Source organism: Bos grunniens, chromosome 10, assembly GCF_055505025.1.
Source record: "Bos grunniens cultivar Pamir isolate PY7600 chromosome 10, Bosgru_T2T1.0, whole genome shotgun sequence".
Classification (NCBI taxonomy): Eukaryota; Metazoa; Chordata; class Mammalia; order Artiodactyla; family Bovidae; genus Bos; species Bos grunniens.
This window is the reverse complement of record NC_141174.1, coordinates 65552278-65579939: the sequence shown is the minus strand read 5'-3', so window position 1 is coordinate 65579939 and position 27662 is coordinate 65552278. Positions and strand designations below refer to the sequence as shown.

Sequence of the window (27662 nt, the reverse complement as noted above, 5' to 3'; positions counted from 1 at the left end):
TGATGTATTAACTTACCACGAGATTATAAGCTCGGACAGTTTTATCTGCTGAACAGGTATACAGTAAATTCCCAAATATCTGAATTGCATTCACTGCAGCTTGGTGCCCCTCAAAGCTCCCTTCTGTGGGCTCATCATCATCTCCTGGCTCTGAAGATATTTCTAGAAAACAATGTTTCAAAAATGTGTCAGCTTATATCTCAAAAGATACTAAGAAATTTAAAACATTATGAAAAAGTGGTGCCTGGATTCTCCTAAGAACCTGGTTTGCCTAGCAAAACACCACATTCTCATTAGTGATCTTCATTATGAAGATTTCATATTAAGAAAAGGTAGGGAAGGCCTTTCTCTTAGGGAAAAAATACTTACATAGTGAGTCTTTGAATGATACCCTTTAAGGCACTAAATATCTTTCCACATCCAGTCTCTTCTGCTGCCAGTTATTTTATTAAGGCATTATTTTTAAAGTAATTCCTTCTCAGAGCAAAGCCCACCACCCCCCACCCCCCAGAGCCAACAAAACCCTAAGACAGTTGTCCCTTGGTAACCAAGGGGGATTGGTTTCAGGATTCCTTCACCCAGCATGTACCGAAATCCACAGATGCTCAAGTCCCTTATATAAAATGGCATACTATTTACATATAACCTATACACATCCTCCCGTTTACAGCTGACCCTTGAACAACATGCTTTGAATTGTGCAGGTCCACTTACACACAATTTTTTTTTTTCAATAAATGCCCATTACACAATCTGTGATTAGTTGAATCCATAGATGCAGAACTGAAGACACAGAAAGCCAACTATTCTAATTAGCTGAATACACGAGAGAACCAGATTAGAGATGTGAGTAAGAAACTGAAATGCCAGGATTTGAGGATTCAGGGATACCAGTAACTGCTGGTCAAAGCATTCCATCCTCTTGGTAATAAGCCCAGTCCCCATCCCCTATTCTATAAGCATATTTAAGTAGATTTAAAGCCTGGCTTTAATACTTACAAAGCTTTTTTCCTGTGATTAATTTATCAATTCAGTCATTTAAAAAAAAAGTTAAGATTTATTTATTTACTTATGTATTCCAGAGTGCATGGACTCTATAGTGATTAACAGCTGTGGGTCATGGGCTTAGTTGGCCCAAGATGTGTGGGATCCAAGTCCCCAGACCAGAGATCCAACCTGCATCCCCTGTATTGGAAGGCTGACTTTCAATCACTGGACCACCAGGGAAGTCCCTCCTGTAATTCATTTACATAAAACGGAACCACCAAATACCTGAAGAGTTCTTTGATCCTTTTATGGAGGAGATCACAGTCTGAGTTTCTGCCACACTACAAAATAATAGCAAAAATCTTCTTAGCATCTGTGTGAACAGGAGAGGTAGGAAAACTTGTATTTTCCTGACTCAAAAAATTATTCTAAACAATGGACAAAATAGCAACAATACAAGATCAGTTTCTGCATGTGAAATTTTTATATGAAAGGAAAAAACAGTAAATACAACACAAGTGAGAAAGCAGAAATGCTCCACTGCTAAGGAGATATCCATATCCGTCATCCATCCCTACTGATTTTCTATAAATGTGACTTAATGAAAGAATGGTGAAAGCTGCTCTGATTGGACCAACACAGTATCCTTACCTTACAGGGATGCCATCTTTATAGCGAGTGCCAATCTCACTGGTAGAGCTAACTTCGTCACAACCAGAGCGAGAAGTTTCTAATGAATTTTGCTCTGTGGAGTTCCAAATATCCTTTTTAGATGGGCTATCTGGTTTCTCTTCTCCAGATTCAGAAGAATCAATGGCTACCACTTCTAACTGAGGATTAGGAAGTTCTAGGACTTCAAGAGACGAGTCACTATCTGGTTCATCTCTGACACTTTCTTGTTCTGGGCCAGTTCTGCTATCTTCCCAGGTGGAGGTTGTCACTTTCCCCCCTTTAGCAGACTTTCCAGTTTTTACTTTCCTTACAGGTTTAGCAGTAAATACATCCTGTTCAGTGTCACTGTTCTCAGGAACATGGGCAGCCCGCAGAGTTTTCTTCTTCCTAAGTTTCTTCTTTTTCTTGTTCCCCCTAGCTTCAGCTGATGTCAGAGTGGACTCTGCCTGTTGTTCTGGCTGGTCAGCTGGAGAGTGGGGCTCTTTCTCTAAAGGGGTTTCTGAAGCAAAGGATAATCTTGGAAAAGAACTGGTACAGGCTTCAGACCCACTGTTGCCTTTGTTTGGCTCTTCACTTTCTTTATCTATGCTAGGAAGACCAGCTGATTGGGAAGAGGGATTGTTCCCTCTGTTTCTGGTAATTCCTTGCTCCACAGAAAACTTCAGTTCTTGGCTAGGCTCATGGAATCTCTCTGTTAGTCCTGATAAGGACAATGCTGCAGTGGTAACTGGATAAACTGGACAACTGTCACTGATCTCTCCTGAATTGAGAAGGAAAAAAAAAATTATTCCATTGTCTTTGTGTCTGCTATGTGTAGTGATAAACTACAATTATCACTGATTGAATTTCTATCAAATAATATGACACTTTGATGATACATTAACAACTTTAACAGTCATGGTTTAGTTATCTCACTGCTCAGCATCCCATAACCTACATGCATTTCTAGTACAGTATTTATACACTTTGCCTTGTATTAATCTCAAATCATGTGCATGTCTTATATCCTAGACAAGCTCCTTTTATGGGCAGAGATTGTTTCTATTGATCTTTTCTCTTTCTTGTTTGAAACAATGAATATGAATTACTTTTGCAGTCAGAAAAGGAAATCTAATAAAAGCTATTTTTGAAAAAAGTGTCACCACATTAAAAAAATATATACTAAATACTATCCATATAAAAGTAACAAAATTCAATATGGAAGATAACATATATTTGATGTACATATCAATGATTAGTGCTGCAACAGATAGCAAAATTTAGGATGATTCTTCAGACTTTCTTTTTGTTCAAAAAAAAAAAGAATACCAAACAATATCAATTTGTTTCTTAATTTTCAATATAGCACCATTGTGGTTATACAAACTTCAGATAAGATTTTAAACAACTTAGAAGTTGTTCTCAAATGGTAACCAGATAAGGATTATTTTATAAAGACAGTAGAATCCCTGGCTATTTGTCAAAACCCCCAAGTTCCTGTTAGATGATTCCAAACACCAGAGCCCTCTGCTTTTCATCATGGCCACCAGTTCCTCATGTCCGTATTAACCTTAGTCTGTACTTGAAATGATAAAAACAGTTAAGTAATGAGAAATCCAGAAGAGGAATCTTATCTAGAAAACTGACTCAACAACTTCAATGCCATTTATCTCATGAAAAACAGATAATTCTGCACCAATCCAAATAAATGGAACCTGTTACATGCTAATCCAAAGTCAATTTAGCAATCCTGTATTAGAGAAAATTAGGAACAGTTACCAATATTTAAATAATGCTCCTAAATAAGAAGACTTAAAGAAAAACTATAGTAACTTTAAAAAAAAATATTTATTTATTCATTTATTTGGCTGTGTGGGATCTTAGTTGCGGCACACAGGATCTTCTATCTTGACTGCGGCATGCAGGATTCTTTTAGTTGCGGATGCAGAATCTTTACTTGTAGCACGTGGGATCTAGTTCCTGAGGCCCCCTGTATGGGAGTGTGAAGTCTTAGCCACTGGATCGCCAGGGAAGTCCTGTTATAACTTTAGTTTTAATGGACAAGTATGATGTCACATCACTAATATAAAGTTGCCCTAGACCCACTATAGGGTTGCCCTTAACACAGAGAAAAGTTTACATACTATTAGCTTGCAGTAATTCCTTGGACACACTGCAAGCAGAGCCTTGTGATATGGCATTGATAGTCTCTTCTTGTTCAGGAGACATGGGTTCTTGTTTAATCTGAACTGATGAGTCTGGAGCAGGAACACTGCCATGAGCTTGGAAAGAAGATGTGATTGCTTGGAGAGGGGTTCCAGTGGGTGATGGAGACACGTGGGAAGATGGAGGTTCCAGGAAATTCGGGAAAAAAGGACTAGGCAGAAGTGTGACATCAGTAGATGTTTGAGATCTAACATTCTTCTGTTCTCGTGTAAGGCTAGAGGGAACCTGGTCTGGATGTTCAGAAGGTTCATATGTTTCTAGAATGGGAAACGTACACACATACAAATGCAAAAATGTTATCTGAAAAGCCACTCATTACTGAGCCAACTTGTATTTTTAAAGATTACAAGAGAATTTTAAAGATGCTCATAATTCTTTAAAATAGATTATTATGTAAGCTATATGTACAACCACTGAGGATACAGACAGGCAGGCTTAATATTCTAATTTTTCAGATTTTAACTGACTTCTCCAAAGTGATACTGGTACTAATAGAAGAATCAAATTTGTACCCCAGTCTTGGGATGCCTAACCCAAGACTCTTTCTATAACATTATTTCTATTGTTAAGTATTTTGGGGACATACAGTCTTACAGGCCTTTCTACAGAAGGCTAACATCAAGGAGACATAAGAATAATCATATTAACTTTTTCATAACTACTTTAATTTCCCTCTAGAGAAAATAAAAAAGTAACAAGTTACAGACAGTCCAATCCATCTCTGAATACCTTGTAATCCCTGTAGAATCTGTATTCTATGAGTCCTCAGGGCACTCATTTCCATAGTTATCTAAAAATAAAGAATTTTGTTAAGCATTTTAAAACTCAACTTTAAGATGATCCTTTTTCATTAAATATTCCATCTGCTGTTACCTGCTGCTTAAGCATAAGTAGCCTTTGAACTTCAACATAAGCTGTCTGAAGTGCTGCACGAGCTTGTAGAAGATTGTTATCCATGCACTGCAATGATTTGCTTAGTTCTTCCTCTCTTAAAGAAATATTCAGCAGCTGGTCAACCTGAGAACGTTCTGTCAAAAGAAACCATAAGGCTTAGTTTAATATTGGAGACGTCTCTTTAATAATCCAGGGAACTGCATCAATTATCTAGGACAGGCCTTTATTTTCTCCCCACTAGGTCACTGGAAGGAGACTCATCAAATTTTTTACAAATCACATAGTCAAGTCATGCTATCAGAGCTAGAGACCAAGCCTCATGGTTTCAAGTGTACCACCACATGGTACCATCTTACCAAATCACCATCTTCCACAGTGATGCTTCCAAGCAAAACCTCTGGGGAAATCAACTCCTGTCGGTTTCACTTTCCATCTTCCTTTATCTACTACCCTCTTCAATCAAGGCTTTGGCTTAGATTGGGCCCCAAACCTAAACTGCTTGCACTCTCTTCTGGATTCCTATTTTTCTAGTCTGTTAGTTAATTTAAAACAGTTCTCTTTAATATAAAATTAAAACCTTAATATATTAAGGTTCTTTAATATAAAAATTTTTAATAAAAATATATTTAATATAAAATAATATATATTTTCCTGAATAAAATATAGCTTTGAAATAAAATGTCCTACTACATGTGTTTGTCATCTTTATATCTGTCTCTTTCCCATGCAATATGCCAAGAAAACTCCCCTAAATTCCAGACCCACATATCTAACTACCAACCGGATACTTCTACTAAGGTGTCTCTAAAGTCCTTTAACTCAAGGGATCCAAAAGGGAACTCCCATCTTCTTCTACCCTCAACCTCTAACTCTCATAAAGTTTTTTAGTGCTATAAATAAAGCCATCAACTGCTCCAGCTAGAAACTGGTATCGTCTTTGACTCCCACCTTATCCCATCCAGCCACCCAAAGTTCATCCAGTCACTTCTTGCACTAGATCTTATACTGAAATGGTATGAGAATCAGTGAAAGGCAAGAGTCATAGAAGCCTATCAGTCAGGGAGCCCCACAAATAACTTCTCTCCTTAATTCACATGAGAAAAGCAACCAAGATTCCTCAGAAAGTGAGTAAAATGGCTATAAATGACCAAGAGGGATAAAAATTTCTACTAAATGTCTTGTTTCTCTTCATTCCACTGAAAAGGCTCAGTTAGACTTTCTGGTTTTATACTGAACTCAATTTGTCCATGATATATATTAATTTCAGCTTTCTGCTTTAGGTGATATCACATATTTCTTTTATAGCTCCAACTGGATATAGTAGAAAATCAAACTTTTTCTATGTCCTTAAGCAAGACAACAAAAATATCATAAATTAATAAATGGGTGTTCTCTGTTTGATAAGCTACACTTGTATATCAAGTTGTAAAAGGCTGAAGTGATGCAAGAACAGTTTCTTTTTGCCAGAATATTCTATACTATACCTTTCTTTCCTTTAATTTTCCTTCTTTTATTTTTTCTCTCAAGACTTGGCAGTTCAGGAGAAGATCCATCCTAAGGAGACAAAAAAGAAAAAGAAAGAATATTAAATATGCAAAGGCCATTATCCAGGAGGGGGAAAAAGAATAAATTCTAAGTCAGTCATACATTATTATTCATGATTGCTACCATCAGGATAGTTAGGAGTTTCATATACACGATATGAGCTTAAATATTAGTTGACTGAATGTATCTGACAAAAAAATATATATATATATAATCAAGGTCAAGTACCTCCCTAGCATCCTAAAGGTAGTAAAGCCCAAGGGCTTGGGCAAAGCACTTCACCTTGGTAAAAGCTAGTAAAACATATCTGATTTCATAGTTTCTACTTTAGAATTCATCAAGAAAATCTTTACAACAAAAAGCTTAACAGTCTGTGAGATAAGACCCAAGACATCAGCTATGCCATAAGACAATCAATCTCTCATCCAACACTATCTGCTACAACATCTAGTTCAACAGGGCAGAGATGGAATTTAAACCCAGGTCTACAACCCATGCCTTTAACTAGTTTGTTATATTGTCTCAATATTAAAGGAAACAGTCCAGTTTCTGAGTGTCAGATTCCAGTCTATACTACTATCAGCAACTCTTTCTTTTCAGAAAGGGTTCCTGAAAGGCTTAAGCAATATTAACCATCAGAAGTGCCAAAAGAGAAGTGTCAGTGAAGTAATGGATTATAAAAACACTAGGCTAGGCAACTTAAGTATAAAAGACAAAGTAACAGACTAGGACTATGCTCATATACATGTACTCTTACAGTATTAAAACTACCTTATTAAGCCTAATAGCTCTGGGTCCAACAAGCAAATACAACACTAGAGTACCATTCTTCAATAGCAGTACAGAATGCATCATGAAAACAGATAAAGTTACAGCTGAAGATGTGGCTCATTCCTTGGTCAGGTGATTCAAAGAATCATTGGTTTAGAGACTAGTTTTAGAGATGACTTCATATTTTCCCAGTACTGTACATTCCTATTCAATTACATCTAACTTAGTAGAGCTACTCAGTGAAAGAAACCAGTAGGACAAAAATATGAAAGTAAGACCCTCAGAAATCTTCTATTCCTGAGTAGGGCAAAACACAAGCCCAGGTACCCACGAAAAACATTACATTTTTCTTATCATAGCCAAGTCACTACATGAAATATTCTACAAAACACACAGGAATCATACTCACTCCAGTGGCTCTTCGTTTCTTTCTAACATTCTGGCCATCATTCTGTTCAGCACCAGAGGTACAGCTACTATCTGTGGCTGCATCTGCCAAACTGGAGTTTGCAAGGGCTGAGGATGCATTTGATGATAAAGAGTTTCCTTCTCCATTACTTTCCTGGGCATTATGATTCTCTGAAAGTAGTGTAGAGCTCTCCTGGCTGTGCAGCTCTTTTGTCAAATGCATCAAAGGTATTGTACGGTCAGGAGATAATTGTGCGCTATGTCGCCTTCGAGTAGCAACATTTTCAGTTCTTTCATCTGTTCTTAGGGAGGCAGCCAGAGGTGTCACTTCCTGCTTAAGGCTCATGGTTGGTTTTTGACTCTGTGCGGATCTGAATGAATTATTAGATGAAAAAATCTGCTGGGGCTCATTTTCTTTGCCTGTGCCTTCCTCACTGAAGAAGCTATATACAGACGGAGCCCTGTCCATGATCACACTGCTCTCTGAAAGGCTTCGCTTCCTTGCCAACCCAGGGGATGAAGAAATGGAAACACCTTCCCACTGGAATCCTTCTAGATCAGACAGATCAGGTTCACCATCCAGATCCAAGACCTCTTGCTCATTTTGAACCAGAGGCACCATTTCTATGCCAAACCTCAAGAAAGAAAGAAAGAAAAAAATTCATAAATCAGACACAGATGGGAGAGGGGAAACCACTTAATGTGCCAAACTCTGCTAGGCACTGAGACTGCAAATGTTAATAGATGGCCTCTGCCCTCAAGGAGCTTATAGTCTAGTAATTCTAAACATAAAGTAAGTTAACTCTAAGTATTGTAATGTAACAAGCAGTAAATTAGATATTTGTATATAGCTATATACAAAAGGAAGGAATAAAAACTGAAGGTTTTATTTAACATGGAGCTCTAAATCAACAGTAAGTATGTAATTTTTAAGAGCAAACAAACAAAAGTGTTCATCAAGCATTTACAAGCAACAGACACCATGCTAAGTCATAATTTCAATGATACTCACAAGTTATGGGAAAAGAAAAGAAGGTACAATAAACATGTTATTTCAAAAGGATGGAAATGTAAGCCTGGAGGGCTATATAATTAAAACACAGCAGGATGATTTGCAAGTAGCAAACCTATGTTGAACAATTCTTTCCCATTCAGAAAAGCTTAGTGCCTTAAAGTAAGGTGAACAGCCAAACTATTATTATGCAAGTACTCAGGAGAATGTATTTTGTGATCACAAATACAATGTCCACAGCAGATACAGAGAGATAACCATCTATCCGTTCTAAGTAAAAAGTAATGAGAAGTTGTATCTAAAAGTTGCATCACTCATTAAGATCTATAGTTAAATACAGGGCTACAGATAGACATCTTTGTCATGCTGTCACTTTATGGCTCCTATCACCAAAGTGATGGATTTCTAATGGTATTTTCCCCACTTCATTTCTCAGAAGTAGGTGTGTTTCTTTGTAACCTGAATTCCCTGCTAGGAAACACTTTATTCCACTTGTTATAGAGTAGCAGTCACTCTTGGATATTTAAACCAGACATCTACAACACATTTTTTTTGCAAACATTTAATTAAACTCAACAAGTAGAATTCTCTCGACCACAGCCAAAGGGTAAGTTTAAAAGAAAAAAGGAAATGGATACTGAAAAGAGGCACACACCTGGGTAAGCCTTTGCCTAGCTCTTGCTTTTTCTTGGTTACTTGCTGAATGACCTGTTCCCAGTTGACATTTCTTCGAGATGCATTTAGAATCTGTCGAAGGGTTGGCTTGAGCCCAGATTCCTTCTCTGTCTCACTCTTTCGATGACCACTGATATTGCGGATGCGGCGAGCACTATTGAGGTTTGGCTCAGGAAGGTGTGCTCCAGTTTTGCTCTTCAAGCTAATGTGCCGGGTTAGATCTCTCTGGAGTGAGGCAGGAAAGCCAAGCTTGCTTAGTTCAGGCAGGAGGGGGCCTGAGGGTTGACCTATATCACTTTTTTGAAGCTCGGCATCCAAGCTAGTACTCTCAAAGCCTTCAGTTTCATAAGATTCATGAGATTTAACAGGGTCATCAACCTGTGCATCTTCTAGAGAGGTTTTCAAATCTAGCAGTAAACCAGACTGTGGGCTGGCTACAGATGTCATTTGTAACTCAGTTTCTTTTTGGTGAACTGCTGAGTTACATGGGGAAGTGGATGGTTTTCTAGATGTTTCCAGGTTTTGGTCATCCCCCCTTTTCTCATCAGCAGCAGGAGTACTGCAGGATAAAACTTCTGTAGTTGTAGAACCCAGGGTTTCGATTTTTGTCTCATGCTTTTCTGTGTCAGATATCTCTCCATCACTTTCATCTTCTAATGTCTGTACTTGAAATTCAATCTTCAAAGATCCTTTTTCAGACTCTTCTACATTTCTACTTGCTTTTGCATAATTCCTGGTCCTTTTAGAAGTGCTAAGTGGATTTTGCAATGTCTCATGACACTGCAGCACATCTTTGGCTTTCTGTAATGTATCACTTAAATTTTCATCAGAATCCCTTTGAGTTCCAAGTGAACTTTTATTATTTCCTTTTAAAACATGAGGACCTGAACTTCGCATTTTGGATATGCAAGAACTCTGATTATCTTCCACAGTGTGTTTAGCCAAAGGATTTGAGTGTTCCCCAGAGAAAAAAGAATTAATTTTGGTGTTTTTTGAGGGATTCTTTGAATCTTGCTTTTGAGGAACTGATTTGCTGCCTGGAGTTGGAAGGAATGGGGATTTTAATGATGGCATCTTATTTAAATTAGGCTCTTGTTCAGGTTTTTCTGTAATGGGGCATTCTCTCACTACCTCATAAGAAGCAGTGCAGTCAGAAGAGGCTTTGTGTTTAAGAGATTCAATATGTTTTTCCTTTTTTGTTTTCAGTTTTTGAGAATTATTTGTTTTATCATTTGGGGGCTCTTTTATTCCCGTGGTTATCAAGCTAAAATCAAAGAGAGGCTTATCTATCATTTCTGACTTGTTACCAGTGACTTCTTTCATTCCTGATTGTAAATCCAGAGTCTTCTGTGAAGGGTAAGGAGTCCAGCGATGGAGCTTTTCCCTTGCTACACTGCCACTCTTCCCACCAATTTTGGAAGTGAAGGTGTCTGTTTGTTTAGTGGTTTGGCTTTCTAGCTGCTCAAAATTGAAGTCAAGCAAGCCTTCTGAATGAAACTTACCACTTGCAAATCCTTCAGAAGGACCTCTGTATGTGGCAACCGCACCAACTTTGTCATTTTCTTGCCACTGCCACTTATACCTGTCTTGATTGTATTTGTTTGACTTAGATTTCGTATTCCATAGCATATTCATGTCTTCCATTTGACAGTTAGAATTTCTGTTTCTGCCCGGTTGAAATTTGTCTCCGGGGCCACTGTAATTCCAACTATTTGTACCACGTGCACTGGATTTCCAATTTCCGTTACTGCTGTTCATATGCCAACTGGAAAAGCCACCTGCTCCTTCAGAATGCCAGCTGGAATTCCTTCCTGTACCATTATGATTCCAATCTACTGTCCCACTGTTTGAATGCCAACCACCTCCAGAATTACTATGGTTGTGAAACCAAGGTGAGGGACCTCCTGCACCACCATTATGCCACCCAGAACATCCTCTTGATCCACCATTATTCCTTGAAGAATGTGTGAAGCTGTTTTTCCTAGTGTTACTATAGCCATCTTTCTCCCACTTCCTGTCCCACTGAGGAGGTCCACGATGATGCCATGCTGGCTGGCTGTAGCTCTCTCTGTCTTGGTAAGGGATTCGGTCTTCTCGTCTCCATTGGGGTCGCCTGTCATCAGAGTTTATTTCTTGGCTGCTATTGGAAGGTTCATCTTTTCTAGAAGAAAAACAGTCTTTTATTAGTGATTTAAAGTTTTCATGATTCCTTTAAAGGCATAACCCACCAAACGTGCCCTCTGCCTTCTTCCTCTGTCACTTAGAATATGTAACTTAAGAGTATGTAATAGTCTTATTTTTATTTCAAATAGTGATTGTTTTCATATCTTTACATGATATAAACTTATATTTCACAATTTACTGATTTAAAATTAATATATTTATCAACCTCAAAATATTAAAAACTTGACACATTTATACTATCTTTCCTCTCCTGCTCCTGTTTTTCTTAGCATATTTGAGGATTGTTTTCCTATCATCCAATTATTTCTATATTACACAACTTTTAGAAAAGAAGAGCAAGTATACTTTGTAGCTATGGTTAATTATCATAGTTAACACAATTTATATCCAGCTGTTCTTAACACCATGATTTCTTCAATAGTTGGTTCTTTCTGAAAACCCAGTTTCTTAACCTATTTTAAATGGTAAGATTTTACTCTGCATAATAACTTTCATTAATAAACACTTTATCAAGTACACATTCAATGACTATTAGTAGTGAAAGAAAACTTTTATGCATAGATCCTGTTTCTGAAGGGCTTATAACCTAGCTAAGGAAATAAGTAAGGTCACAAACAGGAATAAAATAGCACATAACAAGCAAGTAGGATCCACAATAAATGCCCATAAGGAGTTTCATGAGCCAGAGGTTTTTAAAAGAAGCTACAGCTGTTTCAATTATTCATGTTAGACAAGAAGCCCACAGAAATGTGAATAAATTTAAGCAAACATCATGGGAATCGGCATAAAACCATTTTCCTTCAAAAAGTACCTATGTTTTCCCTAACTCAGTACTTCACAGGTGGTAAGGTGCTCAAAAAACAGAATAATATTAACTAAAATTACTGAGTACCTACTAATCATAAGGCATTTATTGCTAAACACTACAAAGATTATCTCATTTAATTTTCACAACTCTGCAGCAAGCATTATTATTTCTACTTTTAGATATGGAAACTGAGGATTAGAGAGGTTAAATAACTTGCCTAGAGTAAGATACCTAGTTAGTGTTATGGCAGAAATTTGAACTTTGGCAGTCTAACTCTAGAGCCCACATTCAAACTGAAGTATAGTTGATTTGTAATGTTATTTTTTACTATAAAGCAAAGTGATTGAGTTATATTTGTATACATACATATATATATTCTTTTTCATATTTTTTCCATTATGGTTTAACACAGGAGACTGCATAGTTTCCTATGCTATAGAGTAGGACTTTGTTTTTTATCTGTTTTATATGCAATACTTTGTATCTGCTAATCCCAAACTCCCAATCTATCTCTCCCCTATCCCCCTCCCCACTGGCAACTGTAAGTCTGTTTTGAGCCCATACTCTTGACCACTAGACCTTGATAGAATGAAAATCTCAAAAACTGAAGTTTGATAGAATGAAAATCTCAAAGTTTCTGCAAGTGGGTTCCCTTCTCTGAATCTGAACCTGACATAAATTTTAAACTCAGTACTGACTTGAATAGCTTCTAATGTCTCTAAGATTTGGACACAAAGTGGAATTTTTCTGTTTTTCACTTTTAGGATAAAAGCTAATTCACCTTAAAGTTCAAACATCCACTTACATTATGAATTACAACTACTGCTAAACAGGAGATCCTAAGTCCCCAAGTGTTCCTACAGACACTTGGAAGATGTTTATATCACCATTAACCAATTTGCTTTTTTTGTTTCTAAGCTGAATGCAACTTCTGACATCCAAGGAGATCACTGACTAGGTCTACTAATATCATCCAGAAATGAGAATTTGGCAATAAGTCAGTCACAAAGTAAAATTCCTAGATTATCATGAATTGGCTAGGTCAGGGGGACAACAGTATGTAGCTAAACCCACAGCTCAAAAAGAATAATCTAAATTAAAAACCTCATGAAGGAAAAAAGAAAAAAACCTCATGAAGAAATAAGTAGATGATTTTATAAATATGTCACCAAAGAGGCTTATTAAAATAATCAAAGACTAGTGACTGCAATATGAATGTCGAATTTACTGAGAAGCTTTTACTCTCTGACTTAATGTTTAATCATTTACACAGATAAGCTAATAATGGCACAAGAATGTTAGAACAAAAATAGAAGTTAGTCTTCTAGAGGCTCCAGCGCCCTAAAACAAGAGTAAACTGCAGCTATATAAAAGTAGTGAGAATGTCATTTGAAGGATAAACAACTAAACAATTTAAGTATCATGCTGCTATGGACATTTTAAAATGAAGAAAGTCCCTTTCAAAGACCTGTTCAAAAAGGTTTTAGCATACAGAATAACAACTACTATTTTTTTATATTCAAACTGCATTCTAACTGAAAATGAGATACAGATCAGGTATAACTAGTATTCAAGAAGAATCTTTAAAATTTGTGGAATCTGAAATGCTTTTTATCATGTTCTAGAACTTAAAAAAATCACCCCACTTCATAACTGGTTCTGTATCTTTTACTTATATCTGAAATTTTATGCTTCATTAAACTTTTCAGACCACGAATCAGTAAGGTTAAAATACAAAAGGCTAATACCTAAATTATAGCTGTAGGTATGAAACTACCTAGTACAAGCTATAAAACTTACATTGTTGAAATGATTCTGACACTGTCCAATATACAGCATAAATTTATTCAAGAAATATTTACTGCAGAAATTAATAACAAAAGGATAAATCAAACTTAGTAGAAGCACCATGTTAATTCACATTAGGTAAAACAATTTTTTCCTAAGGAATGAAATAAGAAATGCTATATAATATATTCAAATGAAACTTATTTACTAATATCTTTCCACTAGAAAATTCATGAACATGAATTTATTGGTACCCCCTCCGCAAATTGGAACTAATATAAACAATTCTAAACATAGTTATCAGCATGGTAAAAATTTCAGATATGTAACAGCTATGGCTAGTTTTTAGATAGGGTCAATACTGAGGTTTTTTTTTTTTTAAGGAGTTAATACAGTAGTTCAAGCAAGCATTCCATTGCCTTTTAAGATTAAGATGGCAACTTCAAGGTAAACTTTAAGGTAAATCTGTGACACAACATTGCAAATCAATTAAAAATTAAATTAAATTTTAAAAAAGATAAAGCTGAATGCCACCAGCTGAAAAGAATGGAAATGGAAAATGTATTCTCTCCTACATGGTTTCACATAGGCTTTTAAAAATATCAAATTATTACTCACCGACTTTGTTCTTTCCTTTGTTTTATTAACTGAATGAGTTCCTTGTCAAAATAATCTTCCTCTTCTTCTTCCTTTCCATCATCTTCTCTTTCCTGGGCGTCAACATTATCTTTGTGCAACTGGCCAGAAATGTGCTTTGCATATGCAGAAAGACCTACTTCTGTAACCCCGCACACTCGGCACTCATGACTACTGTCCCTAGGGAAAGAGGGAGATGAGGGACATTCAATGCTCCCCACTGGCATGGCACACTCACCAGATCTGTTATAGTTTCCTCTGAAAGACACTGCACACTTTGGCACAGTGAAAAATTAGTGCTAATCAATCTCAATGCTCCTTTCATCACTTTTAATAAGTTTGTTCATAAGTTACTTTTGAAATGAATTAAAGATTCTTTTCCAGCAATCAAGAGGCAATACACTTCAGAATAATATAGTTTAGGAGAAATCTTCTTGAATTGCTGTACTTAAAACCTTGCCAGAGGAAACGTGGTGAAAGGGGAGGCAGGGCAGGGGGCTCAGAGCAAACAGAAGTTGCTCTGGAGCACACCCATGATGCCAACTGCACTCAGAAATCCTGGTGACAGAGCTCACATTTAATCTCTGGCTCAAAAGCTTTCTCCCAGTGAAAAGTAAGGGGTGGGGAAAAGAGTAGGAGGCAGAGCCAATCACAGCCTAGTAACTAAATCGGAACAGCTGGAGCTCTGCCTGGAATGTGAAGATTCCGGACTCCAGGACAAATGATAGGAGTAGTCTCAGCAAACTTTTTTGGTCTCGATGATACATGTGATCCACATTCTGCTTCAGAAGGGTTTATTTTAAAGGGAATGGAAAGCATTTCAGTTGTAGGAAGTTAACAGCTGTGCTAGGCAAATGGTTTTTCTCAGGTTTCAGAAAAGAACACCATTTAGAGAGATGTAAAATCAGGTTCTCAGTTAAGAAAGATAATTGAGCAGGGTTTTTCTTCTTTTACTTTACATACTTAATAATGTATCTCATATGTGGCCAGTTTAAGAAGCCAAAGTCTTGAATCAATGACCAGAGCTGCAGTAGATGAATAATTTAACTGCATTTTTAGCTTCTTGAGTTCCTTAATCAGCTCAGCTATCCATGCAGTCACTATGAGAAACATCAGAACACCATGGGTACATGTGTAATGAATAGACAGTAATGTCCACTCAATAATCCAAATTGGCTTATCTCTGTATCATTTGTCTTGGGTTAATACTAGTGATATTTTTGCACTTCCTATGCCATTCTATAAAAATACACAAACATATACACAAAAAGACGTGTTGTCTTTAATAAGATAGACACAGACACACACACACAACTCTGCTTCATCTTTCCCCTCATATCCATCCATACATGGGCAGAATTCAGCTAACCAGAAGAGACCCTCAAAATAAAGCCCCTCATTTACTAGAAGATGGTTTCTGTCACAGACCATCTGAACATTCATTTAAAAAAAAAGAAAAAACAACTTATCGAGCAACTACTAAATTCCAGGCAACAAACTAAGTATATGGTTAATGGTGACAAATTACAAATAAACTATGCCAAATAAATTAAAACAAAAAAAAACCCCACTGTTTTTTCACTCTGTACCTATCATGAAAAACATCTCAGAAAAATGGAGAAAATTCGTAAGCTTCTGTTTTATTTTTTTGACTTTGTAACTTAAATGCTCTGGATGTAAAATAGTCTAGGATGCTAACATTCATTTTAATGAGTTCTGACCAGATTCCTCGAATTACCCTGAATATCTATATACTAATTCCTTCTAATTCTCCAGGAACTTAAATATATTATTTTCAGAGAGTTTTCCACTGTACTTAACACAATTATATACTTTAAAAAAAGAAAAACCTCAACTTTCTCCAGTTTACCACACTCATCTCTCAAGCAACGAAGATTATGGTAGTTCATGAATGTTAACTTGTAACAAAAAGCAAGCCTTTTCTCACAGCAACAAAGAACGAACTTTAAAATGAATATATAAATATAAATCTATCCCCAAAGGGCAGTATCAGAACAATCTGAAGTGAAGTGAAGTGAAGTCACTCAGTCGTGTCCGGCTCTTTGCGACCCCATGGACTGGAGCCTACCAGGCTCCTCCCTCCATGGGATTCTCCAGGCAAGAGTACTGGAGTGGGTTGCCAGTTCCTTCTCCAGGGGATCTTCCCCACCCAGGGATCGAGCCTGGGTCTCCTGCATTCCAGGCAGATGTTTTAACCTCTGAGCCACCAGGGAAGCCCAGAACAATCTGAAGACTGTAACAAATTTAGAATACATAATTTCCCCTATAATAACAACTCAGATCAACTCAATTTTCTGGTTAGAAAATCTTTTGGGCTTTAATCTCTCTACAATTGGAATGTGTTTTTAGTCCACTTTTCCACCTAAAAATTTATATAACACTAAACTGTATATTGCAGTACCAGGGACTTCTTTCTAAAAGGTATTCTTAAATAAAAACCCTGATTTTTTTCCTTACTTCTAAAATACAGAGGGTTTTTTTTTTGGGGGGGGGGCGCAACGGGGGGAGCTGTGCCTTACAGCTTGCAAGATCTTAGGTCCCTGACCAGGGATGGAACCCATGCCCCCTGCAGTGGAAGCCCTGAGTCCTAACCACTACACTGCCAAGGAATTCCTGCAGAGAATTTTTCATATGTCCAAACCATCAATATCCTTCTTTAAAAGACATAATTGGAAGACCACACTGACTTTTTAACTTATTAAGGAATGTAGACAGTAATTAACTCTTAAAAATAAATATTCATAACCACAAACCTAATTCACAATTTCCAAAGCACAATTATACGTTAGATATGCATCAAATACTCAAACACAGATATTTAAAACATTTTTGCTTTCATTGCCAGAAAGTGTATTAACCATAATTCTGAAGCTACATGAGAGAAAAATACCTCAAGATCCTACCCAGATTTGTATAGCAGTAAGAGCAACATAAAGTTAACACTAAAAATGATTTATCAGAACACAGAAATCTCTAACATTTTTCTTACAAATGAAATCAAGTTTCTGGGGATTTTTTCCTTTTTTAAGATAAACTTTACAAGAAACTTTATAGAGAAAAGAAAGAATTTACATTTATACAGGGAAAGAATAGGACAGAATGACCACATCTCGTGAAAATTCCAATGTGTCTGAGGTTAAGCATATTAATTACAATATGTATTCGTGCTTCCAAATAGGGTGTCTGGAAAATCACATGCTCTTTAAAGTTAATAGCAAATAACATTTTAACAATGCTATTTTCCAATTCTTTATCAATAAACAGTTAAAATACTACTTCGTATAATATATAAAGTAATTGTTGGGAAAAAAGTACTGATGTACTTCCTGACTGCTGCTGCTGCTAAGTCACTTCAGTCGTGTCCGACTCTGTGCGACCCCAGAGACGGCAGCCCACCAGGCTCCCCGGTCCCTGGGATTTTCCAGGCAAGAGTACTGGAGTGGGGTGCCATTGCCTTCTCCGTACTTCCTGACTAATAAAGGCAATAGTTTTCCTCAGAGTGTTTAACAGAGGGCCCAAATTAGCTACATCCTGTTACCACACAATTTCCTCTCATATGTGAAAGGCAAAGCCTTCAGATATTCTATCCATAAGCGCCTCTTTATTAAGCTTGCTCTATCTATACCACAACAGCTGGTTGATAAATTAAGGTTTGTGCCATTTTAATAGTATCTATCTGTAGAAACTACTTACAGGCCATATAACTGAACAAGTACATTAGGAAAAAACAGGGAAATGTTCCAGATGTCTCCAATTGTGAACCAAATAAGGTACTCACTTCTCAGCTAGCCAGCATTCAAAATGTAAATAATATGCTCTTTACCTTTCTGTGTACGGCTCAGCTGGTAAAGAATCCGCCCGCAATGCAGGAGACCTGGGTTCGATCCCTGGTTTGGGAAGATCCCCTGGAGAAGAGAAAGACTACCCATTCCAGTATTCTGGCCTGGAGAATTCTGTGGACTGTATAGTCCATGGGGTCGCAAAGAGTCAGACACAACTGAGCAACTTTCACTTTACATTTCTTAATCAGATCACAACCAAAAATTAAGTGATACTTAACATCAGAAAGCCAATTCTTAAACATGAAATCCCGAGGAAATAATCACAAACTGAGGACAGGAAGAAAAAAGATGACTGATAACTATTTGTCCCTTTTGTACAAAATAGTGATGACTATTTGTTATGATAATAAATGTCCCAAGTCAGTAAATGATGTTTGAGATTCTGTTGTTTTTTTATAGCTTTGCCAGCTGTTTTTCCTGGCTACCTACTTGCCTTCTCCCTTATAATTTGTTACTGGCCAGAAAACCATACCAAACCTGCTTCCAAACCTGATAGCACCGTATCTAAAATATGAGTAAATTAAGTACCAAAGTGTCCTCCTCCAAATGAGTTTGGGTGCTAATGCTGACATTAATATTGTCAGTTCAGAGGCTTCAAATGCTTATTTCTTTATTATTTGACTATGTTCCAAATAACTGTAAACAGTAGACAAAATCTCCATGGCACAACTACATTGACAAGTGGGAGGAGAGTGGAACAAGTTACAGAACGATACGTATATGGCATGTAGTTCAGTTCTATTAATAAGACAAAACAAAATCAAAACATATGTACACGAGTGTGAACATATGGATATAAATCTGTCTACATGCAGAGGAGAGGTTTGGATAGGGTATATACTACACTGTTGACTTTCCTCTAAGATTGGAGTAGGAAGATGGGGAGGGAGTGAAAGGGCCTCTACCTTCTTTACTCTTCATGATTCTGTATTGACTATGAACATGAATTTTAAGCTATCAAAAAGTTTTAAATGTTTTAATTAGCTGATTGGTGATTTTTTAATAAAACAAGGCATTCCTCTTAGAAAAAAATGGGCTTCTCTCCTAATGATTAGACTTACTGGCCTCATTTGTTTTATTTCATTTCATAACACAATACAGGTCACTGAGTAGCCTAGAAAAAGGTGAATTCCTGAAGGAAGTCTATGGGAAATGGGATCAAATAATTAAGACAACCCACAGATAGGTAATCAAAGGTTGACTGTATTTCATAGGTTCCTATGATAATGAATTAAAGATCATATATGTTCAAGATATTATAAGGGTTCTCCACACTAAATCTGAGTGAATATCTTTTTTTTTTTTTTGATAGGTAAGAAGTGGGTTTGTTAGAGAGAAACATACTCCACAGAGTGTGGCCATCTCAGAGGGCAAGAAGCCTGAACACCTCTTTTACACTGCTGTGAAGACCTAAACTTCACAGTAAGGGACAGAGACCACAGAAAAATTCCTCTTACATGCTAAACAGATGCTGAAAGTTCAATAACATATTAATTTGCCCATACAACCTAAAACTATATTACTTAAAATACAGATAATTCCAAATGACCTAGGTTGGCATCTTGATCAAAGTCTGTAACCATTATTCATGGACTAAGGTATAATTCATATTTCTGTTTTCCAAAGTTTCTCTGTTCTATACTGTCTCCAAACTTAAAATTCACATACATTCAAAACATCAAAAAAAGGAAACTTAGTTGGGAAAAAAGACATGGAATATACATACATGTTACCTTAATATCTTAATTTCCTTAAACATCTCAAGCTTTAATTCACAAAACAGCATTCTTAAATACAGGTTTATACATGGATTTTATTTATACTAATGAGATTCAGTGCTATTTAGCAGACTTTGGACTTCTCAGACTATTCCAACAACCAGTAAAGGTTTATGGCATGTGATAATTTGCAAGCTGCTTAGGCAATAATATGAAATGCCCTAGCTGCAAAGCTGGTGTGCAGGAATGAGAAAGCTTACTAATGACAGAAGTAGCTCATCCCCACCCACCTTTGTCAAATCTATTTGCCAAAGTTGCTATGAATTCTACACATTTGAGATGTACAACAATTTATCCTTTTTGAATGAAACAAAACAAAACAAAAAGCTATTGTACCTATTGTTAATTCCAAAAGACAGTTCAAGGCCATAAGATAATATTCATTTTTGAAGCATTACTATAAAATAAACAGGCCCTCAGATTCCCCCACATCCACAAGTTTATGGAAGAGAAAGGTTCCATACCTGCCCTTCAGGTTCTCAAGTTCCCTGTGATGCAACATGCTCCGCATGTGTTCATCCATCTCCTTCAAAATTAAAGAAAGCAGATTAAACTAAGGGGGACTGCTTTGGAGAAAAAAATTTCTCTGTCCTATTCAATCAACAATCAGGGCTCAAGCTCCTTGTGTTAAAGTGCTGTTTGTGGTTTCTATTCACAATTCAATACTGAAAACAGTTCCTTATTAAGTAACTCTTTAGCCTGTTTTTGACATATTTTATTTTTAAATAAAGCAATAATTTTAAAAGACCTATTTAAGTGGCTTTCCAAAAAGGTTAGAAAGTTTATTGTATTTAGGAGGCAAAAGACTAAATAATAAACAAATAGGTAGAATTCTATCCCTTACAAAGTATTTACTTAAGTTTATTAAAAAAACAACAACAAAAATGCCTGAAATCACATAACTTCTCAACTACTTGGCTACTTTTCTTCATACTCTCTTTCCCCACTCAACTGACAGTTTCACAAGAGTATGGTACAATTCTTATCCATGTCTTGGCCAGGGCCTGACATACAGTTATTAATATCAGCTGAATGAACAGATGGATACATCAATTCTAGACAGAAGTTACAGACATAAGGGAATTTTCCTATGGTAGATCAAGATTTTAAAAATGCCTTGAACACAGAAGTTCTATCATGGCTTCATTTTCACTACCCACTCCCTTGCCTACAACAACTGATGTGTTTGGTTCCAATGAAAAGTTTGAGAATGTACTAGATTCCTCCCCCCATCCCCATCCCACTGGGAAGGAAACAAAATCTATGCCAAGAGTTTCCATTTAAATGTGCAAGTGTGACACACACACTCACACACCTCAAAAAACTCAAAGTTGTAAATGTCGGTCTCTCTGTCACACAAAATATATATATAGCCAGTATGTCATAATTAGAGAATGGCTGTTTACAAATATAAAACTGGCTCAGATGGTAAAGAATCCTCCTGCAGTGTGCAAGACCTGGGTTTGATCCCTGGGTCACAAAGATCCCCTGGAGAAGGGAATTGTAACCCACTACAGTATTCCTTCCAGGACGGAGGAGCCTAGTATCCATGGGGTCACAAAGAGTCAGACACGACTGAGTGACTTTACTTCACTTTTCACAGTATTCCTGCCCAGAGAATTCCACGGACAGAGGAGGCTGGTGGGCTTGAGTCCATGGGGTCCCAAAGAGCCGGACATGTGTGAGTGACTAATACACACATACAGGTTGAATATTACTATTAACTCTGCCCTGTGCTAAGTGTCTCAAACATTTTTTCACTTGAACCACAAAACACTGCTAAGGTAGGATTATTAACGTCATAACGACACAAGGATACAGAGAAGCTAACTTGTTTATTCACCAAATATTTATCAAGTGCTTCTCAGGTGTTAAGTACAAAGCTAGGCATTAAAAGGATAAATGTGAAAATATTCAGCCGTGCCCTTGCAGAGTCAGATTATCAAGTGGTGAAACTAGGAGTCAAACTCTGGCAGATATGACAACAAAGCCAATGTTTCAAAGATCATGCCACCTAGTGCATTGAGATATTTTTATTATATACAGTTCATTTGTGAAAAATGTACAACTATTCTGTAAGTTATCTATATACAGTGATATACAGTGTTGTGATTCAAAACACTTCCTTTAAATGGCAATCTTATTGAAGACGATCACCATTCCCTTCCTATCGCTACAAATGCTTTATCCAGAGGGGATACTTTTACACAAGATTGGCCATTACATGCTAGCTACAACTGACTGCCATTAACCAGAATGAACAATTAAAGAGCTGCAAACTGAGTGGATTTAGTGACAGGATAGAGAATGAACAAATCCAAGAACAATATACAACATCTGCTCTAATCCCTATGCTTCTTGCTGTTCAGTTTCTGTTTTCTCTTGTTCAATTTTTCCTTAGACTAAACATAAGACAAATCTCCTTTTCTTGAGCGATATTTAAGTGGGTCTGTTTCTTGAGCGATATTTAAGTGGGTCTGTTTCTTGCAATGAAACCATTCCTAACCAAAAGAGTATTAATTGAAATGGGTTATTCTCACTGATGTAAAAACCAATTCTATATTCTATTTCAGTAATAAAACATGTTATCATTCAAAACTAGTTTTAAGGAGACGTTTTTTTTTTGGCTATGACACATGGCTTATGGGATCTTAGTTCACTGATCAGGGATGGAACCCCTGCCCTCTGCAGTGGAACCACAGAGTCTCAACCACTGGAGGCCAGGGAGGTCCTTAACGTAACTTTTGATTGTCTAGAATACTTCAATAATCTGTTTCTGAATTTACATGTGAAATCCTCGCCCATCCTGCTCCAAGCAAAGAATGCAAATAATGAGACAACTTGAGTTTTCAAAATAACTGGGAAATACCTACAGACACAGCTCCAAATGCATACCTGCAGATGTACCAAGCTTCTATTTAGTTCCTCTTATCAGTGTATGTTTTTAAAAGGAGGAGGAAGTCGGGGGCTGGGATTTTGGGTTGAACAAATTTGGAAAACATGAGTAACACAAAAATATTTTTAAATTCCGGGGCTTCTCAGACTTTCATAAGCTAAGAAACATCTGGATACTCAGGGATGTAACATACAGTAACCCTAGATTCTTTTCTCCTCCTGAGTGTATTTGGAGCAATCATGTGTGTGTGGGTGCTAAGTCTGACTCTTTTGCAACCCCATGGACTGTAGCCCGCCAGGCTTCTCTGTCTGGTATTTTCCGCTCAGAATACTAGAGTGGGTTGCCATTTCTTCCTCCAGGGGATCTTCCCAACCCAGGGATCGAACCTGTGTCTCCTGCATTGGCAGGCTGATTCTTATCACTGAGCCACCTGGAGCAACCATGGTAATACTATAATAGTTTGGGAAACTAGAGGAAAGTACATCAACATAAGTTGTTCTTAATCTCTCTGAGTTTATCCCTTTCAGTTTACCCATTAACTTCTTAACATTTAAATATCTTAACATTTAAATCATGCCATTCCCTTGCTTAAAAAAACTACTGTTGGCTTTCCCTAAGGCAGGAGATTTAACTACTCAGCTCTTATTTATTATGACCCATGGAAAAATATGAAGAGACAAAACATGTTTTAATCCAGAGTAGAAGAAATGCCAAAAAGACTTAAAATAGAAAAGTTGTGAGATATAACAAGATAGGCCACAGACTCCACACAAGCCTGACACCACACCTCTGAGTAGCTGCCTATCCATCTCACATCTTCTCATCTTCCCTTCTCCCTCTAATCTAAAAGTAGGCATCAGTCAGTCAGTTCAGTTGCTCAGTCGTGTCCAACTTTCTGTGACCCCATGAACCACAGCACGCCAGGCCTCCCATCACCAACTCCCAGAGTCTACCCAAACCCATGTTCATTGAGTCGGTGATGCCATCCAACCATCTTATCCTCTGTTGTGCCCTTCTCCTCCTGCCCTCAATCTTTCCCAGCATCAGGGTATTTTCAAATGAGTCAGCTCTTTGCATCAGGTGGCCAAAGTATTGGAGTTTCAGCTTCAACATCAGTCCTTCCAATGAACACTCAGGACTGATCTTTAGGATGGACTGCTTGGATCTCCTTGTAGTTCAGGGGACTCTCAGGAGTCTTCTCCAACACCACAGTTCAAAAGCATCAATTCTTCGGCACTCAGCTTTCTCTGTAGTCCAACTCTCACATCCATACATGACTACTGGAAAAACCATAGCCTTGACTAGATGGACCTTTGTTGGCAAAGTAATGTCTCTCCTTTTTAATATGCTGTCTAGGTTGGTCATAACTTGCCTTTCAAGGAGTAAGTGTCTTTTAATTTCCTGGCTGCAATCACCATCTGCAGTGATTTTGGACCCAGAAAAATAAAGTCAGCCACTGTTTCAACTGTTTCCCCATCTATTTGCCATGAAGTGAAGTAGGCATAAAAATTTTTTATTCATTGAAAATTTGAGTAAACCTGGTCTAAATTTTTAAAATTAGAAAAGCAGTTCTTTTACATTTGTAAAGGGAGCAAGTATATTACTAAACATGATTTAAAAATCTCAGCTGATTTTCCCAACACTAATTGAAATCCTAAATAGGGAAAAAGAAAAAAATTCTTCACCCAGCCTACTAAATGGATCACAATCAAACTTCTCAGTGGGGCAATCAACACTGTTTATCAACTATCTTCACTTAATTTATAAATTAAATTGTAGTCCTATTATTTCCAGGATGAAACTGTTTTAGTCAGATAAGCCTTTTTACCTATTCCTAGAGCTGTTATACTCCATTCTACCGCTGAATCTTTGTATTTTTCTTCCACCTAAAATGCCTCTTCTCCATTTCTTGTAAGCCATTTCACTCCCAAACATCTTTCACTCAGACTTGCCTGGCTAACCTCACTCATGATAACTTTCCTAGTTCTCTGTATATCCAATGGCAATCAAGAACATCTTAAAAGCATAGAGGGAAAGTTCTTCAGTATTTAAGCTAGATGAATTCTTGGAAAGCAAAACAAGAGGCAGGGGGTGGCGGGGGGCGGCAAAATATGAGACAAATTGCAGACAATTTCCTTAAAGCACAGGTAAATTCTTTTAGTTTTTAAAACAGTGTTTTTCTTTGAGCAACATCCCCACCTTGTGGATGTCTGACGATATAGTTAGAACCACTGCTGCTGTGCTGTGCTTCCCACAAGCACAGGCAGAGAACTCACAGGCTACAAATCCATGCCATTCCCTTAGCTAATCAGAAAGCTGTTACAATCTCAGCATGAATTTTAATGTATTTTCTCTGTAACTGGTTACTAGATGAATTTCTCTTTATCATACTGTTGAGTATCTTCAAATTCCATGTAGAGGTTTAATAATATAGTTACTGTCTTCATAAGGCAGTAGAGAAAGAAACCAGTGAAATAAGACTAAGGTTTAGGAAAGAAGCATAAACGAGATGTTGTTAAAAGCATTTACTCATCTATAAATTCCACATGGTGTCTCTGAAAAAATGATCAGTCATAAAAGCCTCAGATTCTCTCTCTTCTATGATTACCTTTTTTGAGCTGTACACAATGTGGCACAATATGCATTTTCGTTCTCGTACCATAGTGACCAGATCTGAAGCACTCAACGTCACACCTGCAATGAGGAAGTAACATTTAGTAACATTTTCTTCCCAGATGTCTTGAGTTTCATCTTAACATAGCCCAAAATACAAGTCCTGCATCTCCCTCACCTCCACCCTGCTCCTACCCCAGTCTACCCATCTTGGTAGATGAAAATTACAATGCTACAGGACCCCAGGGCAAAAACTTTGGGAGCCATCCTGGATCCCACCTTCTCATCCCATATTCACCCAATCCTGCCGGTCCCATCTTGAAGTACATCCAAAATCTAGCCACTCCTCACAGCTCAGCACATTCATCACCTCCCATGGCACCAGTCCACTGACCTGACTCCCTATTTCCACTCTTGTCTATACTCTCACGATCCATTCTCAAAGCAGGAATCAAAGATTCTCAGAATGGGATTTTAAAATTTAAGTTAGATCACTTAGGGCTTCCCTGGTAGCTCAGCTGGTAAAGAAACTGCCTGCAATGCAGGAGACCCCAGTTCAGCTCCTGGGTTGGGAAGTTCCCCTGAAGAAGGGATAGGCTACCCACTCCAGTATTCTTGGGCTTCCCTGGTGGCTCAGATGGTAAAGTATCTGCCTGCAATGTGGGAGACCTGGGTTTCATCCCTGGATTGGGAAGATTCCCTGGAGGACAGCATGGATGACCTGACTCTCTATTTTCACTTTTGTCTATCCTCATAATGATCTATTCTCAAATCAGCAACCAAAGATTTTCAGTTCAGTTCAGTCACTCACTCGTGTCTGACTCTCTGTGACCCCATGGACTGCAGCACACCAGGCTTCCCTGTCCATCATCAACTCTCGGAGTTTGCTCAAACTCATGTTCACTGAGTCGGTGATGCCATCCAACCATCTCATCCTCTCTCGTCCCCTTCGCCTCCTGCCTTCAATCCTTCCCAGCATCAGGGGCTTTTCCAATGAGTCAGTTCTTTGCATCAGATGGCCAAAGGACTGGAGTTTCAGCTTCAGCATCAGACTTTCCAATGAACAGTCAGGACTGATTTTCTTTAGGATTAATTGGTTTGATCTCCTTGCAGTCCAAGGGACTCTGAGGAGTCTTCTCCAACACCACAGTTCAAAAGCATCAGTTGTTCGGCACTCAGCTTTCTTTATGGTCCAACTCTCACATCCATACATGACTACTGGAAAAACCATAGCTTTGACTAGATGGACCTTTGCTGGCAAAGTAATGTCTCTGCTTTTTAATATACTGTCTAGGTTGGTCATAGCTTTTCTTCCAAGGAGCAAGCTATTAATTTCATGGCTGCAGTCACCATCTGCAGTGATTTTGGAGCCCCCCAAAATAAAGTCTCTGTTATTTATAAAGGAACTGTTTCCAGTGTTTCCCCATCTATTTGCCACGAAGTTATGTGGAACTCTTTTAAAATTTAAGTCAGGTCATTTAACTCCTCTGCTCAGAATCTTCCAACAGATGTCCGTCTCACTTATAGAAAATACAGAGTCCTTTGTCACGGGATGCAAAATCCGTTTCTCTCTCACGCTCTGACTCCATGTCCTATCACTCTCCCTATAGTGCTCCATTCAAGTTACACTGCCCTCCTTCCTTCTGTTCCTTGATCACACTAGGGATTTCCCCACCTGTGGCTTTCTATATGTCCTGTTTTCTCTGCCTGGAATAGTCTTCCTTCAGATATACTTATGGTTCTCATGGATCACTCCCTCACAGTTGCCTTATCGGGGAGGCCTTCCCTGTCCTCCTATAGAATTGTACTTCCTGCCCCCCATTTCTTCTATCCCCCTAATAACCTTCTTAATTTTTTACTTTTTAGTAGTACAATTGGAGAAGGCAATGGCAACCCACTCCAGGACTCTTGCCTAGAAAATCCCATG

General features: G+C 37.7%; 1 protein-coding gene across 7 annotated transcripts in view; it reads right to left on the bottom strand.

Moving 5' to 3' along the window:
• The window catches only part of ZNF106 (zinc finger protein 106), a 53807-nt gene that overhangs the window by 15971 nt on the left and 10174 nt on the right, over positions 1-27662 (bottom strand). For 2 of the 7 annotated variants that reach the window (XM_086321670.1, XM_086321669.1), the window contains 12 exons: positions 25731-25816; positions 20691-20752; positions 14568-14765; positions 9150-11330; positions 7484-8117; positions 6243-6312; positions 4738-4892; positions 4594-4654; positions 3783-4121; positions 1639-2419; positions 1273-1328; positions 17-162 (listed from right to left, as the gene is read on the bottom strand). In XM_086321670.1, coding sequence (XP_086177796.1) covers positions 17-162; positions 1273-1328; positions 1639-2419; positions 3783-4121; positions 4594-4654; positions 4738-4892; positions 6243-6312; positions 7484-8117; positions 9150-11330; positions 14568-14765; positions 20691-20752; positions 25731-25784 — 4737 coding nt within the window. In that variant the 5' untranslated portion in view covers positions 25785-25816. The remainder of the gene's footprint in view (positions 1-16; positions 163-1272; positions 1329-1638; positions 2420-3782; positions 4122-4593; positions 4655-4737; positions 4893-6242; positions 6313-7483; positions 8118-9149; positions 11331-14567; positions 14766-20690; positions 20753-25730; positions 25817-27662) is intronic. The other 5 variants (XM_086321671.1, XM_086321673.1, XM_086321675.1 and 2 more) reach the window with 5 other exon arrangements.